At 39.1% G+C, this 26,661-nt stretch overlaps 1 protein-coding gene across 13 annotated transcripts in view; it reads right to left on the bottom strand.

The window, feature by feature from the left end:
* cadpsb (Ca2+-dependent activator protein for secretion b) overlaps positions 1-26,661 on the bottom strand; it is an 84,219-nt gene that overhangs the window by 30,836 nt on the left and 26,722 nt on the right. For all 13 annotated transcript variants that reach the window (XM_053683786.1, XM_053683780.1, XM_053683779.1 and 10 more), the window contains exons 4-11: positions 18,298-18,378; positions 17,638-17,871; positions 13,310-13,431; positions 8,780-8,891; positions 5,357-5,496; positions 5,029-5,095; positions 4,678-4,786; positions 2,669-2,881 (exon numbers count right to left, since the gene is read on the bottom strand). In XM_053683786.1, the coding sequence (XP_053539761.1) occupies positions 2,669-2,881; positions 4,678-4,786; positions 5,029-5,095; positions 5,357-5,496; positions 8,780-8,891; positions 13,310-13,431; positions 17,638-17,871; positions 18,298-18,378 (1,078 nt within the window). The remainder of the gene's footprint in view (positions 1-2,668; positions 2,882-4,677; positions 4,787-5,028; positions 5,096-5,356; positions 5,497-8,779; positions 8,892-13,309; positions 13,432-17,637; positions 17,872-18,297; positions 18,379-26,661) is intronic.

The following is a 26,661-nucleotide window of genomic DNA, read 5'->3' on the forward strand; positions in this document are numbered from 1 at the left end:
AAAAACAGCAAAAACTCGCTGGATTGTTTTTGATCAACATTAATATTTCCATAGCTACATGAGTTCACTTAATGAAGAATAAAAAAAACACTACTTTTACATAATACCTCAAAAACAACCTTTTAAAAAGAGTTGTTTGCTTACAATAAAAGCGCAAAGATGGTATTATCTCATTAGCTTTCAAAAGAACTTTTAGGACTTAAAAACCTCAATCTGGATAGAGGCTGAGGTTGTAAGATGCACACCAAAAACAAAGATTTGGTTCTGAATAGCAGGATCTATTTTGTTTGGTTTAGACACTCTATTGTCTCTTTGAATAAGTTTGATTTGCATATCATCTCAGAGTTAATAAACGTCTTCTTAAAAACATATTTTATTACAGACAAGCTGAACTGTAATTCTGGTCCATGTTATTTATAGATTAAACAATTGCTTATGTATGTAATACTTATATACAGTTGCAACCAAAATGATTCAACCCCAATTGCAAATCAGGTTTACTGTCAAAATGTACAGACTTTCAGCTGTTTGCAATGAACAAATCAAACAAAGGCAACTGAACTAGTTCAACACAACGAATGCTTCAAGTGGTTTCCAAAAATTCAACTGAAAGTGCAACTTGTAATGACTTCTCCAATTTCAAAATTATTCAACCCCCTGAATAGAATCCCTCACAACAGCACTAATATGCAACAGAGGTGTTGTCTCAAGCACACCTGATGCAACTAATAAAGAGCTTGAAAGAGCTTGAGCTAGAACACATGAAATACCTTAACTGGCTTGGGGTAGAAAAAGTAAGCTATCAACAGATGCAACCAGATTTCTGAGAAGGCTGGTTGTGAAAAACCCTCGGGTGACTGCAAAAGATCTGGAGCAAGACTTGGTGGCAACAGGCACTGAGGTTTCAGTGAGCACAGTATGGCGTGCACTAAATTCAGAAGGTTTCCATGCCAGAACTCCAAGATGTACACCACTACTGACCCAAAAGCACAAAAAAGTGGGCTCAAAATCATATAAATAAGCCACAGAGGTTTTTCGATTCTGTTCTGTGGAGCAATGAAACTTTTTGGCATAATGGATCATTGGTATGTCTGGAGGAAGAATAATGAAGAAAGAACACTCTGCCCACAGTCAAGCATGGTGGTGGCTCGGTGATGCCCTTGGGCTGCTTGGCATCCTTTGGCACTGGAGACCTGCAGCATGTGGAAAGCAAGATGGATTCATTGAAGTGTCAGGAAATCCTAGGAGAAAATGTCATGCCGTCTGTGAGGAAGCTGAAGCTTGGGCGTCATTGGACCTTCCAACAGGACAATGATCCCAAGCATACCTCAAATTCCACCAAGGCTTGGTTGCAGAAGAAGTCCTGGAAGATTCTACAGGGCCATCACAGTCACGTGACTTGAACACCATAGAAAATCTCTGGTGGGATTTGAAGAAGGCGGTTACAACACACAAACCCAAGAATATTACTGAACTGCAGGCCAGTGGTAATGAGGAATGGGCAAAGATTCCTCAGGAACACTGCCAGAAGCTGTGCATCTTGTTTGCAGCAGGTCATAACAGTAAAAGGGTGCTTTACTAAGTACTAAAGATGCTTGCCATGAAGGGGTTGAATAATTCTGAGACTGGAGAAGTCATTATTGAGTTGTATTTTCAGCTGAATTTGGGGAAACCACTTGAAGCATTCGTTGTGCTGAACTATTTCAATTGCTTTTGTTTCATTTGTTCACTGCAAACAGCTGAAAGTGTGTAAACTTGGGCAATAAACCTGATTTGCAATGGGGGTTGAATAATTTTTTTTGCAACTGTAAAATTTCATGTTCAAAATGTAAAAGATAGAGCACTTTCAGATTATTTCAGTTAGGTAAGTTTTAGGTTTTGGAAATTTAGAGGCTGTGCTTGTTGATTGTTTTTATTCACTGTCAACTTTTAGTTCACCAGAGTGCTCTCTAAAGACTATGTGCAATTAAATAACTTTAAAACTGAACAAAAACAAAGGTCAGGTACTACTCTTTGGCAGAAATGTGATTGTCATATTCATAACAATGTCAGACTTCTCTCAAAATACCTTAACATTTATGCAGATGTCAAGAACTAAGGAACTGATTTTAATCATTCAGAGTATATAGTATAGTGTATATATTCTGAAAGTGGCTCCATCTTTTTTGTTTTTGGCACGCAGACTAAATCCTAACACAGAAAAGGATACCTTAGAATCAACACACACTCCACTCTACACACTCTTTTCTTACCTTTTGCTACTGCTGCAATCTGTTAAGAATGTAAGCTATTATACAGGTGAGACATTAGATTCTCAGAGTTGACCAGAGTTTCTCGAACTATTCTTAATGGAGCACTGGGGTGAGTATTGGGATAGATTTAGAATACCTAAAAAAATGTGTGAGTGTATGTGTGTGTGTGTGTGTGGCTATATGCATCACAGTGTCAATGATGTTCCCGCTTTCAAATGGGCATCTAGCTGGTCATTGCTGAGGATTAAGTTTTAGTTAGTTCACACTAGGTCATATTTCTGTCTTTGCAATCAGTGTAAGAATGTGTACTATTTTTTCCTTAAAAGCTTGAAATTAAATATAAACTTTGATAAAAGACGCACTTATATAAAAGTGTGTGTATGTGTGAGACTGTATGTTTGTGTAACAGAACTTACAGAACTGAGAAATGGGTGCATCCATCTGTGCCGAAGCCCCGCCCTTGGAGTTGAGTTTCTGGACCTGGGTGGGCGGGACCGGCTTGTGTGATTGGCCAGTAGCCCGGTACATGGCCTGCACCCATAGGATGCGGTCCTGTTCATCATCGCTGGCGAAGATCACAGTGTCGCCCTCCTTGACGGCGTTAAAAAAAGTACGGCCTCCATCCAAACCTACACACAACAAAGGACAACATAGCATTTAAACTGTGACTCAAATGAACAGTGATTCTAAAAAAAAAAAAAGAAAAAAAGATAAAATAAAATACAGTGAGGGAAAAAAGTATTTGATCCCCTGCTGAGTTTGTACGTTTGTCCTCTGACAAAGAAATGATCAGTCTATAATTTTAATGGTAGATTTATTTGAACAGTGAGAGACAGAATAACAACAAGAAAATCCAGAAAAACGCATGTCAAAAATGTTATAAATTCCTTTAAAGTGACCCCCTCTCAATCAGAAAGATTTCTGGCTCCCAGGTGTCTTTTATACAGGTAACGAGCTGAGATTAGGAGCACACTCTTAAAGGGAGTGCTCCTAATCTCAGCTTGTTACCTGTATAAAAGACACCTGTCCACAGAAGCAATCAATCAATCAGATTCCAAACTCTCCACCATGGCCAAGACCAAAGAGCTCTTCAAGGATGTCAGGGACAAGATTGTAGACCTACACAAGTCTGGAATGGGCTACAAGACCATTGCCAAGCAGCTTGGTGAGAAGGTGATGACAGTTGGTGTGATTATTCGCAAATGGAAGAAACACAAAAGAACTGTCAATCTCCCTCGGCCTGGGGCTCCATGCAAGATCTCACCTCGTGGAGTTGCAATGATCATGAGAACAGTGAGGAATCAGCCCAGAACTACACGGGAGGATCTTGTCAATGATCTCAAGGCAGCTGGGACCATAGTCACCAAGAAAACAATCGGTAACACACTACGCCGTGAAGGACTGAAATCCTGCAGCGCCCGCAAGTTCCCCCTGCTCAAGAAAGCACATATACATGCCCGCTGAAGTTTGCCAATGAACATCTGAATGATTCAGAGGACAACTGGGTGAAAGTGTTGTGGTCAGATGAGACCAAAATGGAGCTCTTTGGCATCAACTCAACTTGCCGTGTTTGGAGGAGGAGGAATGCTTCCTATGACCCCAAGAACACCATCCCCACTGTCAAACATGGAGGTGGAAACATTATGCTTTGGGGTGTTTTTCTGCTAAGGGGACAGGACAACTTCACCGCATCAAAGGGACGATGGACGGGGCCATGTACCGTCAAATCTTGGGTGAGAACCTCCTTCCCTCAGCCAGGGCATTGAAAATGGGTCGTGGATGGATATTCCAGCATGACGATGACCCAAAACACACGGCCAAGGCAACAAAGGAGTGGCTCAAGAAGAAGCACATTAAGGTCCTGGAGTGGCCTGAGACAGGTTACACAGCTGAGTCAGTTTTCTGGGTTCCTCATTCAGATTATGCAAGTCACCTGCTTGTACTTTACAACTCTGCAATTGGCAGATTTTTCTTGATTAGAGATGTCAGAGAAGAAACCGTGACCAAGCACTCATTTGCTATGCTTACAGCTCACTTTAAATAAGTGTAGTTCATACTATTATCTATAAAATTCAGTCTTAGAGATAAGCAATGTCTCAGAATAAGATTTTATCACCTCCAATCATTTTCATGAACTTTAAAAAACATTCATTGCGGCGAGACATACTGTACGGTACCTTTAAGTGTCAGATAGGGATGCTGCTCCTTGCTCAAGCCGATATTGCACAAGAAAAATGGGCTTCAGTTCAAGGTCAGAATTGTAACTGAGACTCACCTCTATTTTAGGCAAACTCTGTCCTGTGTGAGCAGTGAATAGTGCTTACATCTGTAGTTATGTTTGAGGTTTGAATAGCCTACTGATATACACAATTTTGGTATTAGTGTGTTTGTGTTTGTGTGTGTGTATGTGTGTGTTTATATATACCTGGTTGTGGGTCAGTGTAATCCACAGTATACCCGTCCAGCTGTAGCAGCTCCTGTGGTTCTGACTTCTTCTCCCGATAGCTGCACATGGCAAAAGTGTACTGGCTCACCTGTAGCACAAATCACACACACGCACGCACACACACACACACACACACACACACACACACACACACACACACACACACAATTCAAGAATTTAAGTCTTTTAACAGATTGACACCAACATTTGTTATTTCCGTAAAGTAACATCCTATTCTGAGTCATATGTCATATCTTCTTTCATCATCCATTTCTCTAGACTTTTTTCCCCATTGCATGACTCACACAGCAGAAAACTCAGATGACTGACCTGGACCAGAACAAAGAAGCGCTTCTTCCAGCGCTTCCAAACATTCTTCCCAAAAGCCCATAAGTACCTATGCAGTAAAACAGATCAAATCTGAATGAGCCTGAAGGACATTTCATGTTATTGCAAAGGAGAGCATGCACAATACAGAAAGCACAATCTGTGTTATGATACACTACAGACCAATTCAGAGCTGTATTTGAGCTCTTGGTGCAATATAAGAGCTCTGGTGTACCGTGATACATTAGTGTTTGTTCTGCTATTTAGAGAACATTAAAAAAGAGCAACAACAAGGCAGTACTCTGGTTTGGCTCATCAGTTCTACCCATACCCGCAAGCCTTCATGTTCTGGGGCTTGTCCATGCGAATAGCCAGTTTGATCTTCAGGTCTTGGTCTGGGCAGGCCTTGGTCACGGTCATCTTATGCAACTCAGACTGCTTTGGACTGTTAGGGGTGGGGTGAAGGACAACCTAATCAACAATCAGAGAGGAAATTACTATTAGTTATGATTGCATGAGATATTGCCCACTCGAACAGGAATAGAGGACCATCATGTTGCCAACATTTTCAGTTCAACGTGTTTCCACATATGCAGCATCATTAACAGGATAAATACTTTGAAGGACACAAAATATCATCAGGTCTCTGTATGAGCTGAGCTAATAGAGTGGTGCAGGAATGAGTCCAAAAACCTGAAAATTAGTTAGCATTTTAGCACTTCCAATTCCATCGTCCCGAAGGCATTGGTTATTTTGAATGGGTTTTTGATCAAACACCTGAAATAAGGTCTGTGGTTATTTTCACTAGTGATTTTTAAAGCCATTATGTGTCTTGGAAAATGCGGCTGCTAACAAGTGTCTAAATGGGACTACAGAGGTTGTTGGGGACATTAAACATCATCATGCCGAACAGGAAAACTCATCTACTACAGACTCGTTGTGTTTATACTTGCACTCTTGCCAACTATTCCAACTCAAACTTTCCAACTTGTAGATTTATCAATTTATAGTATTTTTCAATTGTAGTGTTTTTTCAAATTGTATTGCTATGAAGCTTACTGGAATTGACATTGAAGTCATGTGACCGTGGTGTAGTTCATTTATAGCCTAACTTTAGCTTTTTTACTTGTGGCGGTTGTATTTAGACTTCAAAATGAATAAAGGTTGTGTTCATTTGTGAAGATAATCTAGATTTTAAAAAACAAAACGTGCCAGAAACATAAACTTTTGTTGGTCACAGGGCTTATTTTCTGCACTAATTCAAAAGCCAATGGAAAAATCCTATTGGCTTTTTGTCAAGGGAACCAGGGTGATGCTGACTTCCAGGTTGGCACACAAAAATCCATCATCCCTGCAGCACTCTATATGTACGTGTTACATTTCCAGTCAGCACTTTTTGCTTTTTTTAAAAAAAAAACTCTTAACATTCAATTAATTTTTGAATGTTGAATGTTGAATGCCTCCTCCTCCTCCTATGGCACCTTATCAGAAGGGAGCAAGCTTCTTTCTTATCGTATCTCATGTCGTCTTTCTCAATCCAGCTCTCCTGTCTGACTCACCCCTCACCCCTCCTTCTGCCTCGCTTTGATGAACTAGCGTAATCTACGACTTTGCAAAGTTTAAAGAGCTTTGAGCTGGCTTGCTCCTCGGAGGAAACACATCAAACCTCCCTGTTAACAGGCACGGTCAAACTGCACAAGCTAACATCTAGACAGACTTCAACCAACACACAGTGCTCATATTAATTTGAGCTGAGGCTGAATATGTTATAACTACACATTTTGGCAAACATAGGAAATTGTTGTTGGATGCCAGCTTTATCAAAATTATGATAATAGTAACAGGTTGTTTACATATTCAGATGTATTTAAAAAAAAAAATTTATGGTCACTGATAAATGTTGATATCGAATACAAACAAACAGCCAAAACAAATAGTTTTTGATTACAGTTTTGTGATTAAATTATACAGGGGACTGAGCAGTGAAAGTCACAGGGTCTGGGCAAAATGTGTGAAATGGACACGTCTCTCCACAGGGAGGTTAAGTGAGTCTGAAATAGACCTTTCTATTGTGTGGGTGTTTGTGCATCTGTCAGCAGGGAGCATAAAATAAGACAAAGTGAAGTCAGCAAAAGGACAAGGTGGCTAGACTTTCTATTCAAACTAAACAGTTTCATTTTCCTACAGATGCTTTAATAAATCAAAGGGAGATAGAAAAAGTTAACCATCAGTGCTGAAATACTCCTAGAACTGCAGTGTGCATTAGCCTTTATAAGAGCAAAAATATTTCCACAGTAATCTCTTACAACTAATACAAATCTTTCAATCCAACATGGCCAAAGATTCATTCATATTTACATTCATATTCACATTTATTCAAATATTTATTTTAATATATATCACAAAAAAGTGTGTTTATATGCACACACACACACACACACACACACACACACACACACACATATATATATATATATATATATATATATATATATATATATATATGTGTGTGTGTGTGTGTGTGTATGTATGTATATATACACACACACACACCCATATTTTTTTTACATATCCATATCTATTTTTACTTGTTTTACATTCTCCGAGATCAAGTCAAGCTGACTTAACTCCTTAACATATTCTTCAGTTATTCATCTTATCTGAAATGACTGCTATTCAGTAAGTACTATCAACTGTTCAGTTACTACAGTTATACTAATAACAAAGTTATTAGTAGGTTCAAAAATGAAAAATGTACAGTACTGTGCAAAAATTTTTAGGAACCCTATTTTTTTTTAGTACAAACTTTGTTATAATTTCTTTATTTTATGACTTCTACATTATGAAGTCAGTATAAAAAACATTCTAGATTCACAAACATTAGTTTTCTATCACAAAATTTAATGTTGGTGCCTGTGTGAATGAATAGAGGCTGTTAGAACACTTTTCAGACAAAAAAAAAACACAATGAAGGCTGCTGGGTTTTGCTGCAAAAATAAGAAGCAAGTGTGAGGGTCAAAGTCTCCAGAAGAACTGTGGCTGGTTCTGCAAGATGCTCAATAAAACTTCCAGCTCATTTCCTTAAAAACCTGCAAAAAATGGAGACTACTATTTTTCTTTTTCTTTTTTTTGTCACACCAAATATTAACTTTATTTAATTTAGTACTGTTTACTGCTCTTTATGTGATTTTTTAAAAATGTAGAAACATTTAATTTCATTATTTTGAAGGCATCTTTGCTCTACAGCATTTTTTTTGCATGTGCCTAAAACTTTTGCACAGTACTATATGTGTGAATGCACTGAAGGATCCTGAGAGAATTTAACAAGATAATTCTGTCTCTTGAGAAACTGACAGTAACAAAGTCAATATTACACCACTCTACAGTTACCTACCCAAGCTTCTTTTGTAATTAGGTGCTGTCAGGAGTAAGCTAGAAATGTTTGCACACCTAATGTTATAAGGTTTTCGATGTGTTCAGGAGCATGGTTTTCTCACAGGAATGCTTTAATTACATAATATTTTGTATATGCTGCAATGTCAGATTACAGAAATGTCTGATATGTAATCAAATTACATGATCTTCTGCAGCATTTCACAATATTTTGCACACAGTGAATAAGGCTGGAATTTTTGTCTGTAATCATGGCCAAGAGAATGACCTGGTGACCAAGAGAATGACCTATTTCAGTAAGCCTGGACTGGTAGAATCAGCTGCAGAAGCTTAGGAAACAATAAAAGAAGGAGACTCTTACCCTGCCCAGCTCCTTGTCCTCCAGGGCCAACACTCCTGTACTCTCAGTGAACAGTTTGACCTTCACAGCTGGTAGAGGGTGTGTTGTGGTGAAGTCTCCTTGAGTCCCCCATCTGTAACACACATACACACAACAATCACAATTGTCCACCTTGTCCACCAAGTTATCATAGCACCAAAAAAAACCTAGCTAGTGAACTTTTCATATTTCACCTGCTAGATTTATTAAATATTTTTGCAACAAACTCATTTAACATAATCTACTGATAAGTATTAGTGACATAGTTCAGAGGCTAAGCAATAAATTAAACATAATGGGCCATGCTGTTTTAGAAAAACAGCGTGGCATGATGCAGCCCAATGCAAAGCAAATGGCTGTTATCACCATGAATTTGGTTATTTTCCTATAACAGCATGTCTCGAAGTGTATAGTTCCTAAGCTTGTTACAGAGAATGAGCAAAGTCCTCCATCCTGAAGACTCTCCTGTGGTTGAAAACGTACTTGTTGACACCCAAGACTCCTTCCGTAAATGTCTCCTTACAGAAAACTGTATGATAACAATTATTAGTTTATTTCTTATTATTTGTTTAACAACAACGCATTTTTAAAAATTATTTATTATTATTCAACCATGTGGAGTGTCTGCCGTTCAAGCTGTGTGAATGATCTGTTACTATAGAAATGATAATTAGAAGGAGCGCATTAATATAAACCTATGATTTGAATTACTGTTATCAGACTTGTTCTTAAATATTTTAAACCCTTCCTAGATTTTATACAGTGCTGCATAACACTACAGATAGAGATAATCCATTTTTCCCCTCCCCTCCTCCTTTCCCCTGTTGTCTTCCTTCTGACATCTAACCCTATTGTAGTTCTGCCTTTCTTTCTGCTCTCTTCATAGCTTCATGCTTCACAGTCTCGTCTCTCCCTTAGCAGACTCACCCTCACTCTGAGCAAAGCCATCACAAGAGGAGGAGCACGATAAAAGGAAGACAGGCACTATGTCTCGGCTCTGCTGCAAGCTCGACTTGCATCATTTCTAACACTTATATGTATGTAAGGTACTGCAACAGCACAGCGAGTGTGAGAAGACAAAAGGCGAGAGGGGAGAGAAAGGAACATGTATAAATCTTGCTGCTAATGATAAAAGTATGCAATAGCGAAAGTGCATTTCAACTGATCTGGTTATGAATGTAATGATATCAGGCTGAATGTAGACAGAAAACCCACTATCAATCATACATCCACACAGAGTGGAGTGAGACAAACCAACAATTTTATCGCGCTGCACTGTGAAACGCCAGTGTGAATGAATTTTAGTTACAGTGCTGAAAAAGATTTAACATACGCATAAAATCTAATGTTTAATATGTTCCCTTGAAAAATCATCCGTCTCCCAATGCATGCACTTCCACAGCCTCGATAAGAGGCTGAACTGGCCCAGTAAAGAAATGAACACGTGACATCATCTGCTGCCGTGGAAACAGGCTGCACGTGTCAGAGGCAGCAGTCAAATGAGACTCAGTAAGTGTGTGAGAGACAGAAAATATGAACAAATGCCTTCATGAGAATCAGGAGAGTAGTATATTGACAAATTTAGGGTATGCGTTGAGAAAGGACAGGCAGTAAAGACAACATCCCCAGTCTACCTTCAAACCACAAAGAACTCTGTTGGAAAGAGTTAATAAACACAATTAAAGGTAAAACTATAAAAAGCTTTAATGGGCAGATGGACACTACAACAGCATTAACATAACTGTGTCTAAATAATAGAAATCTATGCTAAATCATTGGGGTATGTGTGTGTGTGTGTGTGTGAGAGAGAGAGAGAGAGAGCATGTTTTTATATCGATAGGGGACTGGTGTGACCTTGTGGGGACATTTGGCTGGTACTCGCCAGCATAACAGATTTTATACATAAACTGCAGTATCTTTTAAAAAAGAAACTTAAAAAGCTCAAAGGTTTCCATTTGTATAATGAGGTTAAGGTAAGGGTTAGATTTAGGTGTAGTAATTATATTAATTATCCATCCATACATCCATACATCCATTTTCGCAAGGCACAACTGCACACAAGCCACTACACACTATGGACAATTTGGAAATGCCAATCAGCCTACAACATCGGAGTACCCAGAGGAAACCCCTGAAATATGGGGAGAACATGAAAACTTGCACACAGGGCGAAGGAGGGAATCAAACCCCCAACCCTGGAGGTGCAAGGCAAACATGCTAATCACTAAGTCACCATGCCCCCCCTATTTTAATTATAGTATGTTATATTAATAATGATGGTTTGTGATGTGTGTGTGTGTGTGTTTCTTTGTTTGTGTCTCTCATTATCACTCAGTTATTTTGGCTTTCTCTGCTGCTGGTCAGGTGGTGTTCATTCCTGTTCCAGTATGTTTGGTTCCTCTTGTGATGGGGTGGTTAACATTCTGGCAGCGAGGGTGCTGACACTGCAGTACACCATGCATCACGCTACTCTGTGTGTGTGTGTGTGTGTGTGTGTGTGTGTGTGTGTGTGTGTGTGTGTGTGTGTGTTTGTGTTTGTGCGCATCTTATTGAATAACACTGTGGTTTCTTTCTGTCGTTTGTCTAGCTTATTCAGATAGGTTATAGTTACATTTAAATATAAACTGCAGGCATATACAGCCTAAATCACTGTCTAGACCCCCACCCCAGCCTTCTCTCTTCCTTTGTCTCTCCTTTTCTCTTTGAGCAGAGAGAGAGAGAGAAAATGGGATGAATAGAGGAGAGAGTGTCCTTGGTGCTACTTCATGCTGAGTTTTGTCATCAACGCCGCAGACCATGAAGGTGACCTTGTGCGTCAAGGAAAAAGCACAGGGAAAACGTACAGATATTTTATAAGATACAACATCCTCAAATTTGTGTGTCTTTTGTATGAAACAGTAAGTTGTGTATGTGTGAAACTATGCGCTGCATGTGATGATGGATCAAGCTAATTCTCCTGTGATGTCATTATACTTCAGTCCTGGAGGCTTGCTCCTTTTCCCTCTCAATCTAGTTTCCATTCCCTCAACTCTCTCTCTCTTTTCACACTCCCTTTGACTGTCTTTCTCACTCTCTCTCTCCTCGTTTTTAATCAGTTTCTCCACAGCTGACTGCACTTGTGAGGGGTAAAAGAGGCTGCACTTTCTCTTTCCTCCTTCCGCTTTCTCTCCCAGTTCTTTCCTTTCCTTCTCTCTCCCCCCTCCCCTTTTCAGTTCATTATAAATTGGCACCTGATCCAGTGACAGAATAGGGAGCCCCAAAATAGCTCAGAATCATGTGCTCCTCCCCAGAGCCTCTGAGTGTCCAAATGAGTGCAGGCTGGAACACACAGCACCTGAAGCAGAACTGCCGTGACGTATACACACCTCCAGCCTGGGATAAGCAGCACTTCGGAGAATTGTAATACGCCACAAATCCGGTACACTAATCGCAGGTTAGAAAGACACATTATAGTGTTGATTTTTAATATTTCGCAATAATGTAGAATAGACTATATGAGCATCTGCATCACAGACATTTAGGGAAAATGGTCATATTATATTACAATTAAAATTGAACAAACATTTCATATTTTATATTCTATTTTATGTTTCTATGTAATACTATCAGAAAGTCATAACAGCACATTTTCAAGCAGGAAAGAAAAGACCTGATTCCTGGTAACACTGTCAAATTGTTCAAGCCTGCTGGAGCAGATTTTATTTTTCAGTGATAATGAGCCTATAATTTGTCAGTAAGGAGCTGTCTGTGTCAGAGAGGCTAGAACATTCTTTCTTCTGAATCCAGGCTGCACCAATGTACGCCAATGAACGCCACGCTACAATTCAGCTATTTCAAAGCACACACTAAAAAAATACTACTGGTATCCCCATAGGTGGCAACATCTATGATACCTGTAGCATTTATGACTTTTGACACCAGAAATCTATGCTCTTCTACAGTACCTTTCCAGCTAAAACAGTGGTGATTAACCGACACAAATAAAATTCACTCAGCAGAAAAAGCAATTCACTGACGGGGAAAGGACGCAGGACTTTGTGGACTTTGATGTGTGAATTTGTTAATTCATGAAACCAAGAAGTCGGGACTGTGGGTTCTGGGGTTTTGTAATAACGGGAAAGATGTTTATTAAGTAGTGGTCATGTCAGACTTTCGCGTACGTCTGGGAAAAATGATCCTCCTTGTCCACCAACATATGCTAAGGTTTTGTGGTAAAATTCTGCTTTTTCTCTCTGCTGAATAGCATCTTTTTTGCTAGCAAAGTTGGCACCACTGGACCACTGTTAAATAATGTATTGAAAATGCAATAAATGCATTCATGCTGAAGAATGTATTTTAAATGCAGTCTTAAGCACTATGATGATATATGTAGTTTGTTTAAACATTAGTTAAATGTCACTTCTTATTGAGAGGATGTAACTTAATTCATTATTCAACATTTTTGTCAAAAAATTGGAATTAGTCTCAGCTGGTACAGAGTGAAGGTGTAAATAGCAATAAGTGAAATCTTACGTTGGTTTGGAAGCCTCGGCCTGGTCGGTCTGTAGCTTCTCTCCTCCCTCCACCTCCATAGTACAGTACACGATGCGGTTTGGGGCCAGAGATTTCAGCCCCTGCACCTCCATGATCACTACCTACACAGGACAACCACATTTAACACTTAATAGCAATTCTGATGAATGTGCAGGTAAAAGCCCTTACTGAGGTGCATTCCTCAATACCCCTCTCATACCTCATGCTGAAAATGCGGCCAAACAGCCGTGAATTCTTGGTCAGAATAATCATCCAAACCAGCTCCCTGAGTATCCCTTTATACTCCACAGAAGAACAGTTGGTCCCTTTTTAGTGTCCATCTTCCATAATCTCAAAACACTTCATAGAAATGTCATTTATCGTTGATTTTAGCACATCTGGTAAATAAGGTATGGTGGTTTAATTTATTATTGTAAACAATTTCGGTTCTTTAACCATAATTTAAAATGCTAAACAAATATTATAAAATATAGTAAAATGTTATTTTTAAGCAATACTACACTGTAATTATTGCATTTCCATGTCAGTATGCACTGCCATGATTGTGCTTTATTGCTCCACTGAGGCAGAAAAACAATTACGTGAGAAGATAAGCACACTGAGCAGAATAATTCATATGAGCACAATAAAAAGCATTAAAATTGACTTACTAAAAAGCTCTGTGCAAGTAACTTTAGCGTTACTTGCAAAGAGCTTTTTTTCCACAAATAAGCATTACCAATTCTTTAAGTTAAAAAACTCTGTATATTTCAAATTCAACAAACACACCGTCCTCCCTTATGTCCCAAACACATACCTGTTACAATACATGCAATATATTTACAAAATGCAATATATTTCTGACATGCTTTCTGAAACCCTTACAACATTCCCTTTCAGAGCAGAATTAAAAATAGGAAGGCCTTGTTCTTGAGATCCAACACATTTGTTTATATCAGAGTAGCATTCAAAGGTAACCGAAGTATGAATTATAGTTCTGTATAATCTTTTGTTTGATTAAGGTGATAGTTTGTGACAAATGATTCTGAATTATAAAATAATACAGCGACATTAACCACCTGAACCACTTAAATAACCCTGAACCCTGAACCCCCATTAACCCTGAACCACTTAATATCTTTATATTTAACACATGATTACTTTGGGTAACACTTACCTATCCTTTGGTTTCTTAACACTATACAACTACCTACTCATAATGGTGCCAGTAGGATTACGGCCTTACATTATTTTTAACAAAAGAGATCGGTGCAGCAGTGCTTTAGTCCTTTATTCCAGAATGTTATCACTTATTAAACTTTCCTATTAAACAGAACTGTAACTGTTCTGCAGCAATTGCCTTACAGGAATAATGAAAATACAGCATCAACAAACAAATTACCCCAAAATCACTAAGCACATCACAAATGGTTCAATATAAACATATTTAATGTGTTTCATGGTAGAGTTTCCTTTAAGAAATGAGCATATTATCAGAATCATCATTTTTCCCCTGGGATAAACACCATCAAGGGTTATACTGTGGTATTTAAGCTTGTTTCTTTTTACTCAGAAACCTGAACACGCAGAGTGTGACAATTTTCTGTCAGGCTTCCTTTTTATCAGATCCTCATGCTGTTTCAGCATATCCCTGAATACGCACTGTTCACTTCACTGCTGAAATCAGCTTGACAAAAATCAATTCCGTCACCCTTAGAACCCACAAAATCAGAGCACTGACACAAAGCAGACATCTCATGTCTCAACCCTGTTTAGATCCATAAACCACTGCTTTGCCAAGTACTATAATGACTGCAGTCCTGCTGTATTATAATAAACAGCCAGGAGAACAATCCAGCAGAAGATGCTTTTTTTAGCACAAACTTTGAGGGGGAGAATGCTTCTGGGTGTTCAATATTTTCCAAGACCATTCATCAAAAAAAAAGTATTACTCTTTTTAATATACTGCAGTCCTGTCTCCTGTCTGCTTATAGTGTGCCTGTAATTCTACAACACTCAAGTGTGGAAATCTTGTGAAAACCAAAGCCTTATAAAGGTGTCAAACTAACTCTGTAGCAGCCAATGCTGCTAAATCTATAACTGTCTCAGATTCTCTATCACAACTAGGCTCTTCATGAATTCCTAATGAGAAGAGTCCAACCTTATAAGCTGGCAGAGGACATTTTATGTAAATGAAGCAAAGACTGGATATTTAAAAATAGCACAGTGTATAGTATAGAAAGAAAATCTCATCAGAGGCACCCCATCACAGCAAATATTGATTCAGATTTTGGAGCAAATCACTAAATCTTATTCCCTTGTGTATCCGAATGACACAGTGTATAATAGAAACAACGTTAAAAGCACATTTAGCTGATCTTTCCCAGTGACATTAAAAGCACATTTCTGCTTGCCAGACGAGTAGCGTTATAGGCTGTGAGTAATGGAACATTTCTATAAAATGGTAACTGACAGTGACACAGAGAGACAATGCTATTAGGCTTTGCACCAAGGACACTCTATGTGGTAAATAGTACTGCTCATATGCCATCCACTGGGCAACGACTGCAACATGAGTAGATGTTAAAGATTTATTTTTTCACAATAATTTATTTTAGAATGAATTACTGAATTACTGCTGATTCATAAATGATAATCTAAGACCACCATTGTTGCAGGGTTTTAAAAAACAACTCCATTTACAGTTAATCCACAAGCAATGCAATATCCTTCCAAATTGAACCTACACCAGAAATACACTCAGAAAAGATTATAATTGATTATATGCAGCAACCACACAATAAATTAAGAGAAGGTAGGATTTGAGGTGCTTTCACTTAAAAAAAAAACACAGTAGGGACTGTTATAGGAAAATATAATATATATAATATATTTTCTAATAACTGTAGGTCCTAAAGAATTTTATTCCTCTTATACCATAACTTCACCTTTTGGACAGATGGATTCACATTATCTTCAAGAAGTCTCTGATATGATGCAGAATTCATAGTCGAATCAATGAATGCAAGCTGTGCAGTCCCTGTTGCAGCGAAGCAACCCCAAACCGTAACATTTCCACCACCGTGCTTCACAGTTGGTATGAGGTGCTTCTCCTGAAAAGCTGTCTTTGGTCTGCACAAAACATGTCTGCTGTTACTGTGGCCAAACAATTCTATCTTTGATTCGTTTGTCCAGAGCACATTAATCCAAAAGGCCTGGTCTTTGCCTATATTGGCAAACTGTAGTCTTGCAAAGGCTTTTTCCTGGTACGCCTCCCATGCAGGTCAAATTTGTGCAATCTCTTTCTGATTTTAGAACCATGTACTCTGACAGTTGCATCAACAGTTGCAAGACTTACTAGCAGATCCTGTGATAAAATGTTGGGGTTCTTGGAGACTTCTTTTTGCGTCAGATGGTCTTCTTTTGGGCTGAATTTGCTGGGACGGTGAGTCCTGGACAAATTGGTAGTCGTTTGAATTTTTTGGAATTCGTTTGAAGATCTTTTGAACTCAGTAGTCATAGCCACAGAAGTCACAATAATGAACATTTTGGGATTTAGAACTTGTGGTTGTTTATATGGCAGTTGTTGGGGTGATTAAGTAATGAGTTATGGTGCAGTAATTAGTCATTTCTGTTAGTGAAAAATATTCAGTGTAAGATGTTAGTACCACACAGAAATCAAAGTACTATGTATACCTTCAGAAAAAGGACACTTAACTGTGCCATTATTTGTTGCTATGGTAGTACCCTCAATCATGCACCTTTTGAACCTTTAGTATGTATCTTTTACCTAGAAAGGTACATGTAGTGTATGCTTAAATTTTCTATATAGTAATTTATAGTCTGATTATGTACATGAAAACCTTTTAAAAATACAGTATATCCACATTTCCAGATGCATATTCAAGGGCACCACCCCAGTGACAGTTTAGTATCCTTTTTACTGAGAGTATAGCCATATATGCAATGTATGTCCTCAGAATGCAGTATCAAATGCAATTTGAAACGTAACCCAGTACTTTTGATGAACAACAGAAACACACAACTAAACTAAAGAATTAAAATAAGCAAGAGTGGACATCAGAGACCAAAAATACCAAAAACAATAATCTAAAACTAATATCTAATCTGATGATGAAATCATGTAACTGTACATTTAACATTCGCCTTTGTGTAAGGAGATATTTTAAAATAAACTAGAAAATTCATACTCTGCATTGTTCTCCGAGGATTTGATATCTCTGAAACCTAAATATAGACATAAGTTAAGTATTGGTTTAAGCTTGGGAAATACACTGCAAGGCTTTCACAATATCATCATCCTGTACCTCTAGTGTAAAGGAGAGAACCACATCTGACTTGGAGAGCTGGTTCTCATCCTCCTGGCCCATGTCGATGATGGATGTGTTGTGTCCTCTTTTTAGTTTCTGAAGTTTGAACTCTCCTCCCTTGGACACAGGCATGCTCTCAAGGTTAGCCATTAGCTGGTTTACAGATGACTTCAGCTCCTCGATGTACATGGCCTCCATCTCCTTTGACACAAACTTAGGAAACTTGCCTGCCTGTTGAAAAGAAAACCCCAAGCCTGTCAGTTTAACGATCTCTGGATACAAAGCACTGTAAGCAAGAATAAGACTTTGCAAAATCCTTAAAATTTGAAAGAACAAATGTAAATAGCATTCAAATATTAAGATTTACAGTGCATGGTGTTTCTGTAGCTAGGATAACATACAGACAAAACAGATTGTGTCTAACATAAACATGCATTGAGAAATAGAAGTGATGTCAGTATAAAAATTTCAAAGCAATTTTATACATAGGCCACTGAAAGTGATATGCTATCGTCAGTTAATGTGATACAATATAAAAATTAACTACCATAGTATGCTCCACATCATAAATTAAAGTAATTTTCAGATTTAGAGTGCAGGCAGATAAATGTGTAACTAAGGTGTGTGATTATGGACTGATCCATAAATGAAACTCACCCTGGCAATCTGATCAGCCATCTGCAGACGCCCATCCAACTCCCTCCTGATCTGAGCGGCCTGTTCATCCAGATTATCCAACTATAAATCACACACACACACACACACACACACACACACACACACACACACACACACACTGAATAATTCTTGTTGCCTCAGTGTGCATCAATCTATTCTGATACGTTTTCACATCCATTTATAACACAAATGGGGTCATCAAAGGTCACCCTTCATTCTTAAACACGAGACATCAGGTCTGCTGTTTTCGGAAAGAGATAAAAGGGTCAAAAGGCAATTACAGAGTTTAATTTCTAATTAGGTCAGCTGATTAAACCGGAGTGTTATGAATTAAAAAATGGCAGCAGGTCTGATGAAGATACATTGAGAGCACTTGGCTGTAGGTCCTCCCCCACTGTTTCCCCAGATTCTTGAACAAAGACCATTTTCAAAAACTCCAAAACTACTGATCAGTTTCCTGTACACTACACAGTCCTCAAAATAAAACGTAATTGTATAGCGCTTCTCTAAAACAGAGTGCCTTTTTAAATAAATTATATTTTGATAGCCCATTTCAAACAGAATTATGATTCCTGAGATTATTAAGTTCACTGCAGATGTTCTTTAAGCAATCAGATGTGATATAGAATTTTTGGAAATTTAGCATCAGTGCATTATTTCAGCACAATTTCTGCATACAAGCAACTAGAAAGACCGGAAGAAATACTGAGATCATCAAAAACGCTGCTGGAGCCAAATAAGTTTCATCTTATTATTGAACCTTAATCATTTAGCGTAATGAAACATTCAACAATATCATTTAACACCATCTGTGCTTAGTGCACTGCGCACATATCCCAGCACCCCATGGTCTGGAATTTGAATCCTATTAACTTTCCTGAAGTGGATAAATCTTGCTAATTCCTGCTTGGATGCTTTTATTTTCTTCTGACCTAAATGAAAAGTTTCCAAATTGTTACCGCATTAGCTCATGCTGTTATAGTAGTGTTGCAAATAGTGATAATTATAGTGATATAGTCATCCTCTCCTTTCATTGTTGACTCTTTATGTGTGTATCCATATGCATAGTATGTAGATTTGCACGTAAGGAAAACGGGAGTATGTGTGTATGTGTGTGCATCATCATGTAACTACTTTCGAACTGAATTTACGTGCACGTTTTATTATCTAGTACATCCCTCCTGCCCAGTCAGCTGCCACTTCCTGTGCATGTCACTGTCTTGCTCTCACCCACGCAGCATCGATGGACTACAGCACCGCAGCAACCAGTGATGTGGCAACTGTCACTGTGGAGCGGGATACCCCATCACCAGCGGCAGAACACAGTCGTGTCCCCAGAGCCCGCCCTCTGTGGCCTGCTCTCCTGGGGCTCTGCTCTAATTAAACATGGCACGGCATTCACGGGAACCCTGTGAGGCTCTGTGTGTGTGTGTGTGTGTGGCTAATGCTCCAGCGAAGGAAAAGGACAGTGCTGTCAGTGAGTGGGTGGTGGGGCTCTGCTAAACAGGAACATCACTTGTGGCAAAACATTACGTCTCTGCCTTAATGTGAAATCTATTTCTGTAATCTTGTAACATGAGTAAAGAGATAGTGTATCAAACTCTGCCTGTAACCTTGAGTGCCTTACATTTTTAGGTCAAGTAATGCACGTAAACCAGGGTCTGCAGATGGAGTTAGAACATTTTAAATGGCAAAACACCAACGGTATCCTCAAAATCATAAACAGCTTTACTAGTCTACCAACCATGTGACATCTAGACTTTAAAAAAGAGCACCAGGTCATGACGTGAAACTCATATTGGCATATTTTTTTAAATGCCAATTCATAAGTGGCTACACTGTGACTTAATTAAGTTACAGGTGAAAAAAATAATCCACTTTCTCTCTGCGCATGGCATGACTCCATTTTGTTTGCACATGACTGGCATGATTTTCCCACTTGCTCAGTGCTCTGGCAGGTGGCCTGCAGTGCAGCGGGATGGCGGGCTGAAGTTCTGCAGCATGGCTCCTGTAGTGTACCTGAAGGAGCCGTCACTTGTCTTGCTCAATTCATAGACCCAGCTGCTGTTTCTATGGAGATAATCCAAGAACGGTGAAGCCAGGCCATGCTATAGACCTATACGCACTGACATAAACGCAAACTTCATTATAACGTTTTTTCTGCCTTTTTCATTTCTGTATATTGGTTTGTAAAAATAAGTTTATTAAAGCTGGTACTATACTCATAGCATGCCTGAAGCTTGAAGCTTGATGTTTTAGCTCCTAGTCCTGGAACAATTTATAAAATCAGTGAATATCTGAAAGGCCTAAGGGAACCTAGGTTGCAATGGGCATCAGTACAGAGGCATCTCTATGCTGAGTCTGACTGTATGCCTCACTACTTTAGTAGAAGTAAGCTGGTACAGTAGCTGACTGTCACCAGAGGGAGCTCCTGGCAGTTATAGCCACATGGTAATGGAGAGCGGCAAGGCTCCTATGCATTAATAATGGATGCACAGATCTAGATTTGCTGACAGCAGTTGTAAATGTGAGGAAAGAGACAACAGTTCACAAAAACTGCTGTCTCTCTCTATCTCTGTGACTCTCACTAGGAGAAAATTCTTTTTTTTTCCCACCTACTTGTCTGACTCTCTAGCAGAAATGCCTCGGTGTGCAAGAGAAAGAGAGGGAAGCTGTCACAGGTGGTTGCATCTGGTGACATATGGCAATTCTTATATCTTAATATAGTCTCAAACTGGAAACATACAGTATGAGCCACATTATAGCTGATCAGGCATCTAATGCTTTGCTTACATCCTAAATGTCGCACTTATATAGCGCTTTTATCCAAAGCGCTTTACACTGTGTCTCATTCACCCATTCACACACACACTCACACACTCACACTCACACACCAATGGTAGCAGAGCTGCCATGCAAGGCGCTAACTTGCCATCGGGAGCAACTTGGGGTTCAGTGTCTTGCCCAAGGACACTTGGGCAAGACAGGGAATCAAACCGCCAACCCTACAATTAGTGAACAACCAGCTCTACTACCTGCGCCACAGCCGCCCCAGAAAACCAGATACATGATATCTCAAAGGAGCAGTGAGTTACTGTAACTTTTCTTCATTTCCAGAATCTGACACACAGGTGGACAGGTAATGTTGTGTTTTTGTGAAGTACTGTCACCTGTGAGGGTTCTAGAAAAACAACAACAACAGTGTATCTGTAATAACAAGATTAAAAACACTGCCTCCCACTTGAACTCCCCAAGAATCTGAAATAGCCTAACTGCTTTGTGTAATTGCACAACACAAAAGTTGTGGTTAGGCAGGCGCTTTAAGGCGGGGGTGTTTACTCCCAGTGTGAAAAAGAAACCCAGAAGCTGCGACAGTCTCGCAGCATTGAAATTAAATTGAGGAATTGCCTTGAAAAATTAAATCCCAGCACACTGCGTTGGTTGCATTTGGGAAATTATTAAGTTAGCTAATGATTTTTAAATATGTTACTTATACAGGGATTAAGTAAGCAACATTAAATTGCTACCTACTGTAGATAGCTGAACAGAGATCTGTTTTTTTTGGTACTAGAAGGCAAATGTATGGATGAAATGGTACCTTTAACAAGGCATGATGTTTTCAACCTGTCCATTTTTGGCTGTCACTGTGTGCTGTGGTGACAGGCTGAAAATCTGCTTGATCTCTCTTTCATAACCAGTATCTGACATATTTCTGAATTGAGGTGGGTGAGGTAGATATAGAGAGAAAGAGAGACAGATCAGTGCAAGGAGGTGAAACCGAAATAAATGGATCAAGACAAAGAGAAAGATAGACAGAGGGCTATGGACAGATAGATGGGTCCCAGAAGTCTATAATGGCTCCCACATTAATAATTAAGTGTGTTGTAGCTACAATAGTACCCAATCTATAGTAAATCACTGACAGATTCACAGAGCTGCTACACTATAGGGAAGAATCCTAACAATGTGTGTGTGTGTGTGTGTGTGTGTGTGTGTGTGTGTGTGTGTGTGTGTGTGTGTGTGTGTGTGTGTGTGTGTGTGCCGTAACCCTGTGGTCCTCTCTGAACTGTTGGTTAGTGGAGCACGTAATTAGCTCCAGCCACCAGCTGCACAAAGCCACTCTCTTTTTTCTCTCTTATACCAGGTCTACATCGAATCTTCCCAGCATTTCTCACTTGCACAAACACACTCACAGACATTTCTCCTGTCCATCACGTTGATCCTCTTTCTGGGGAATCAGAAGATTCACACACACACACACAGACACACACACTTGTACCATCCTGACTTTCTCGAGTTATTAATCCTCAGCAACATTAATGTGTAAACATGTTCTTAAGCAGCTCAGCAGTTCCCTCATACTCCTAAAGGGATAGTGAGTGTTTTTCATAACATGTGCATCCTGGATTCAGTGCTGGCACACACTTTCCTAATGCCTCTTCACGTACAGCAAGAGACTGACGTATTCATTGCTCTCATGCTCTGTTGATGGTCGTTAACTAATTCAATCAGCACAAGAGCGCGGCAGAGGGAAGTGAGTTGCAAAGCGGATCTTGAGGGGAAATATTCATAACAACAGGGAGATAAGTGTGAATCAACCATTTACACACTATTCTGCCAAGATGTAATGCTCTCTTAAAACCTGACAGTGTTTTAAAAGATATATCAATAACAACTGGAGTTAGAAGAGATTGCAAAACTCTTTTCTTTTTTAATATACAAACTCACTGTCCACTTTATTAGGAACCCCTGTACACCTGCACATACATGCTACTATCCAGCCATTATACAATCAGGCTAATTATATCATATTGCAGCAGTGCAATGTATAAAACCAAGCAGATAAGCTTGGTCAAGAGCTTCAGCTAATGTTCACATCAAAACTTAGAATGGGGGAGAAAATGTGATCTCAGTCACTTTGACCGTGGGATGTATATTGGTGCCAGATGGGCATACATTTTCCCCACATTTTGATGTTTGATGAACATTAACTGACCAGTATTTGCATGATTTTATGCATTGCACTAGTGCCACATGATTCGCTGATTGGATAATTGCATTAATGAGCAGGTGTATGGGTTTTCCTAATAAAGTGGCTGCTTTGTGTATATCCATCCATCCATTTTTTGTAACGCTTATCCACCACAGGGTTAAGAGGAGCCTGAAGCCTATCTCAGGGGATTCAGGGCACAAGGCAAGGGACACCATGGACGGTGTGCCAACCCACTGCAAAGCACAATCGCACACACATTCACACACTATGGACAATTTAGATATGCCAATGAGGCTATGACGCATGTCTTTGGACTCAGGGAGGAACCAGACTACCCAGAGGAAACCCCCAAAGCACGGGGAGAACATGCAAGCTCCGCACACACAAAGCGGAGGCAGGAATAGAACCCTCAACCCTGCAGGTGAGAGGCAAAGAGCTAAAAGCTAAGCCACCGTGCCCCCCGACTATATATATATATTAGATGTATATTTTGTCTTTTGTATTAGACAATCAGTAGAAAAGATGTTGACAGAGGTTGAAGATGTAATAAGATGTACATTGTTAAGGAATGTAGCATACATTCCTGTTTTAGATAAAAACTTTGTAAGTATATAAAACACTGATGATTATAAAGATAACAAGCCTGCAGAAGAATTGGCAAGTTCTTAGAACAACCTACCTACTGCTTTCTGTATAAAACTGTTTAACAACGTTCCTAAGAGGACTGATGAAGTTTTAAAGATAGAGTTGTCACAGCAAGTATTGATTTCCTTCTTTTTTTATATACTGTTTACTACTCTTTAGAGTTTGTTTCGTTTATATTTATAAACCTTTTTTTATTTCATTTTTTTTCCCCCTGTGCCTCAGACATTTGCACAATACTACATATATCATCAGCTGCAGGGTATAGTGGATCAATCAAAACAGTGCTGTATTATATCAGACAGTGTACAGAAGATGATCCAGAATAATCCAGGACTGTGAACCTTTGCTTTCAGTATCTGGTGTGACCCCCATCATGCAGCAATAACTGCAAATAAACGCTTTCAGTAACTGTTGATTAGTCCTGCACATCAGCTGCACATCAGAAAATGCTGAAGAGTTTACAAAGTTTCAAGCACCACTGTATTTATTCATTCATTTTCAGTAATGTCACTTTATCCTGGTTTCTTCTTAGGAACATTGGGAATAAGGTGGGAATACACCCTGGACGGGATGCTGGTCCACTGCAGGGCACCATGCACACATTCACACCTAGGAGCAATTTAGAGTATCCAATCCACCTACATTCAGGTTTCTGGTACAAGTTGGAGGAACCTCACATGGACACGTGAAGAACATGAAAAACTCCACATAGACTGTAACCCGAGCACGTGATTGAACTGGGGACCTTATACACTGAGCCACTGTGCGGCCTAACTACATACCTTTACTATTCATTTTGCTGTAGCGACTAAATAATTCATAATAGTTAATAATATGATTTAGGATGTGTATTTGAATAATACGCTGAAACCTTAAGGGCTAAATAACTGAATTACATTCTTTTCATTCATCGTGTCATTCTTTTCATACTTAAAAAAAACTTTGACAAAGGAACTTCAGAATGTCAATTAAGCATTTTAAGCTGCCAATTAATGCCAAACATTAATTCATTACCAAATCTCATGTAAAAGGTATTCTGCTTGGTCAGTAGTTGCATAATACATCTTAGTAATAAATGCCATACAGATCTGCAGGATCAGCAAGAGGTGTTTTGTGTTTTGTGTCTTGGTGGTCTCATTAACTGCACATGTAGGTCATCATCGTTATACACTACTGTTTCCCTGATGCGGTGGCTTACCAAGGGTGCATCTTGGAATATTCAGTACCAAAATGTGCAGAGTCAACAGTAATACAAAACTTGGCTCCAGCATATCTCTCTCTCTCTCTCTCTCTCTCTCTCTCTCTCTCTCTCTCTCTCTCTCTCTGTGTTGGATGAAGAGCTTGTTAATGTAAGATGATGGACCACTTGTTTTATTTGTGATGATGTGAATGTGTGTGTTAGCGTGTGAGGGGGCAGGCATCAGCGCAGTTGCTCTTGCTGTGTGTGCGTAGTGCCAGACAATTTCTGCCAATTACATGTGATTGTGCTTTCATTAAATACACTCCAGGTGGTGTATGAGTCGTCTATTGGCTGGCAGAGAGAAAAATCCTCCTACGCATGGCCTTGAGACCAACATAGGAGCGAGGAAAAAAACGAGAGTGAGTGAGCTGTTTTCCGCTCACAAAAAGTAAACAAGCTTGGTTTGATGTGTAGAGCACAGTTTGATGTATGCATCACAGACATATTTGATGTGTTTTAATTATTTTGAGCGATGTTAGTATAATGTGTGACAGAGGCAAGCTACTGACTAAACCAAGTTTAACAGGTTAAACGGTGCTTAGTTTAACAGTGGGGTCATGTACATAGATTGATTTTTACCCACCATTGTAGTGAATAGCTGACATTATAAGTATGTCTTAGCAGACAGGACACCGTACCGAGTTTCAGAAAGAAAGCAGACTTCCTTAATTCAACACAGAGAATTTTTCTCTATAGTGCAGTCGTTATAGTTTTATGATGCAAAATGCTTTTGCTGTCACTAACTGGCAGAGTGATGGTGACAGCTAAGCCTCTGACTCATCCCTGATGTCTGCCTGCTTTGCCCGATGGAAGACAAAAATAGACGTCTGGATTGTTTCATGCTTCAAGGATCTAAGGATGAAAACATATCCAGTGTGGATCCCTTTGGGCAACTGCAAAAGGTTCCACCTGATCTTCTAGCTGACGCAACAAATTTTTTAAAAGGCTGAGCATTTCCATTGCAATTGACTGATATTTTAAGAAAAGTGTGCTCAAATGCATTACGCCGTTAATTGAAATTTGTCTGGGCTTCATGTTTCATGACCATTTGACAAGGCTTCTAATCAAAACCACAGAAGAATATATTAACACTTTTTATTAACAGATCTCATTTTAAATGCTGTAAAATGTGGTATGGGCAATATCAATGAATTATGAAGTATAAACTATGTTCTGTTACTGTTGTATATCACTATAGTGTATATTCACCGGGGTAGACAAACCGCAAGCACAGCACTCAGGACAAGAAGATTATGTATTCAGGTTACTCATTTTTCATTCACAGTTGCTCGGTGGACAAGCAGGTTCAGTAAGCTGGTGATATATCAGTAAACAGTGTTTTTTTTCTTCACTCATCCAACAGAGAACGAAAAAACTATGTCCTACATACTTTTGCAAAACAAACTTTTCATTCTGTATGCTTGAACGTAACACTTCCCAAAGGGTTCATATTTTTCTCAGTTTC

This window comes from Ictalurus punctatus, chromosome 11 (assembly GCF_001660625.3).
Source record: "Ictalurus punctatus breed USDA103 chromosome 11, Coco_2.0, whole genome shotgun sequence".
NCBI lineage: Eukaryota > Metazoa > Chordata > Actinopteri > Siluriformes > Ictaluridae > Ictalurus > Ictalurus punctatus.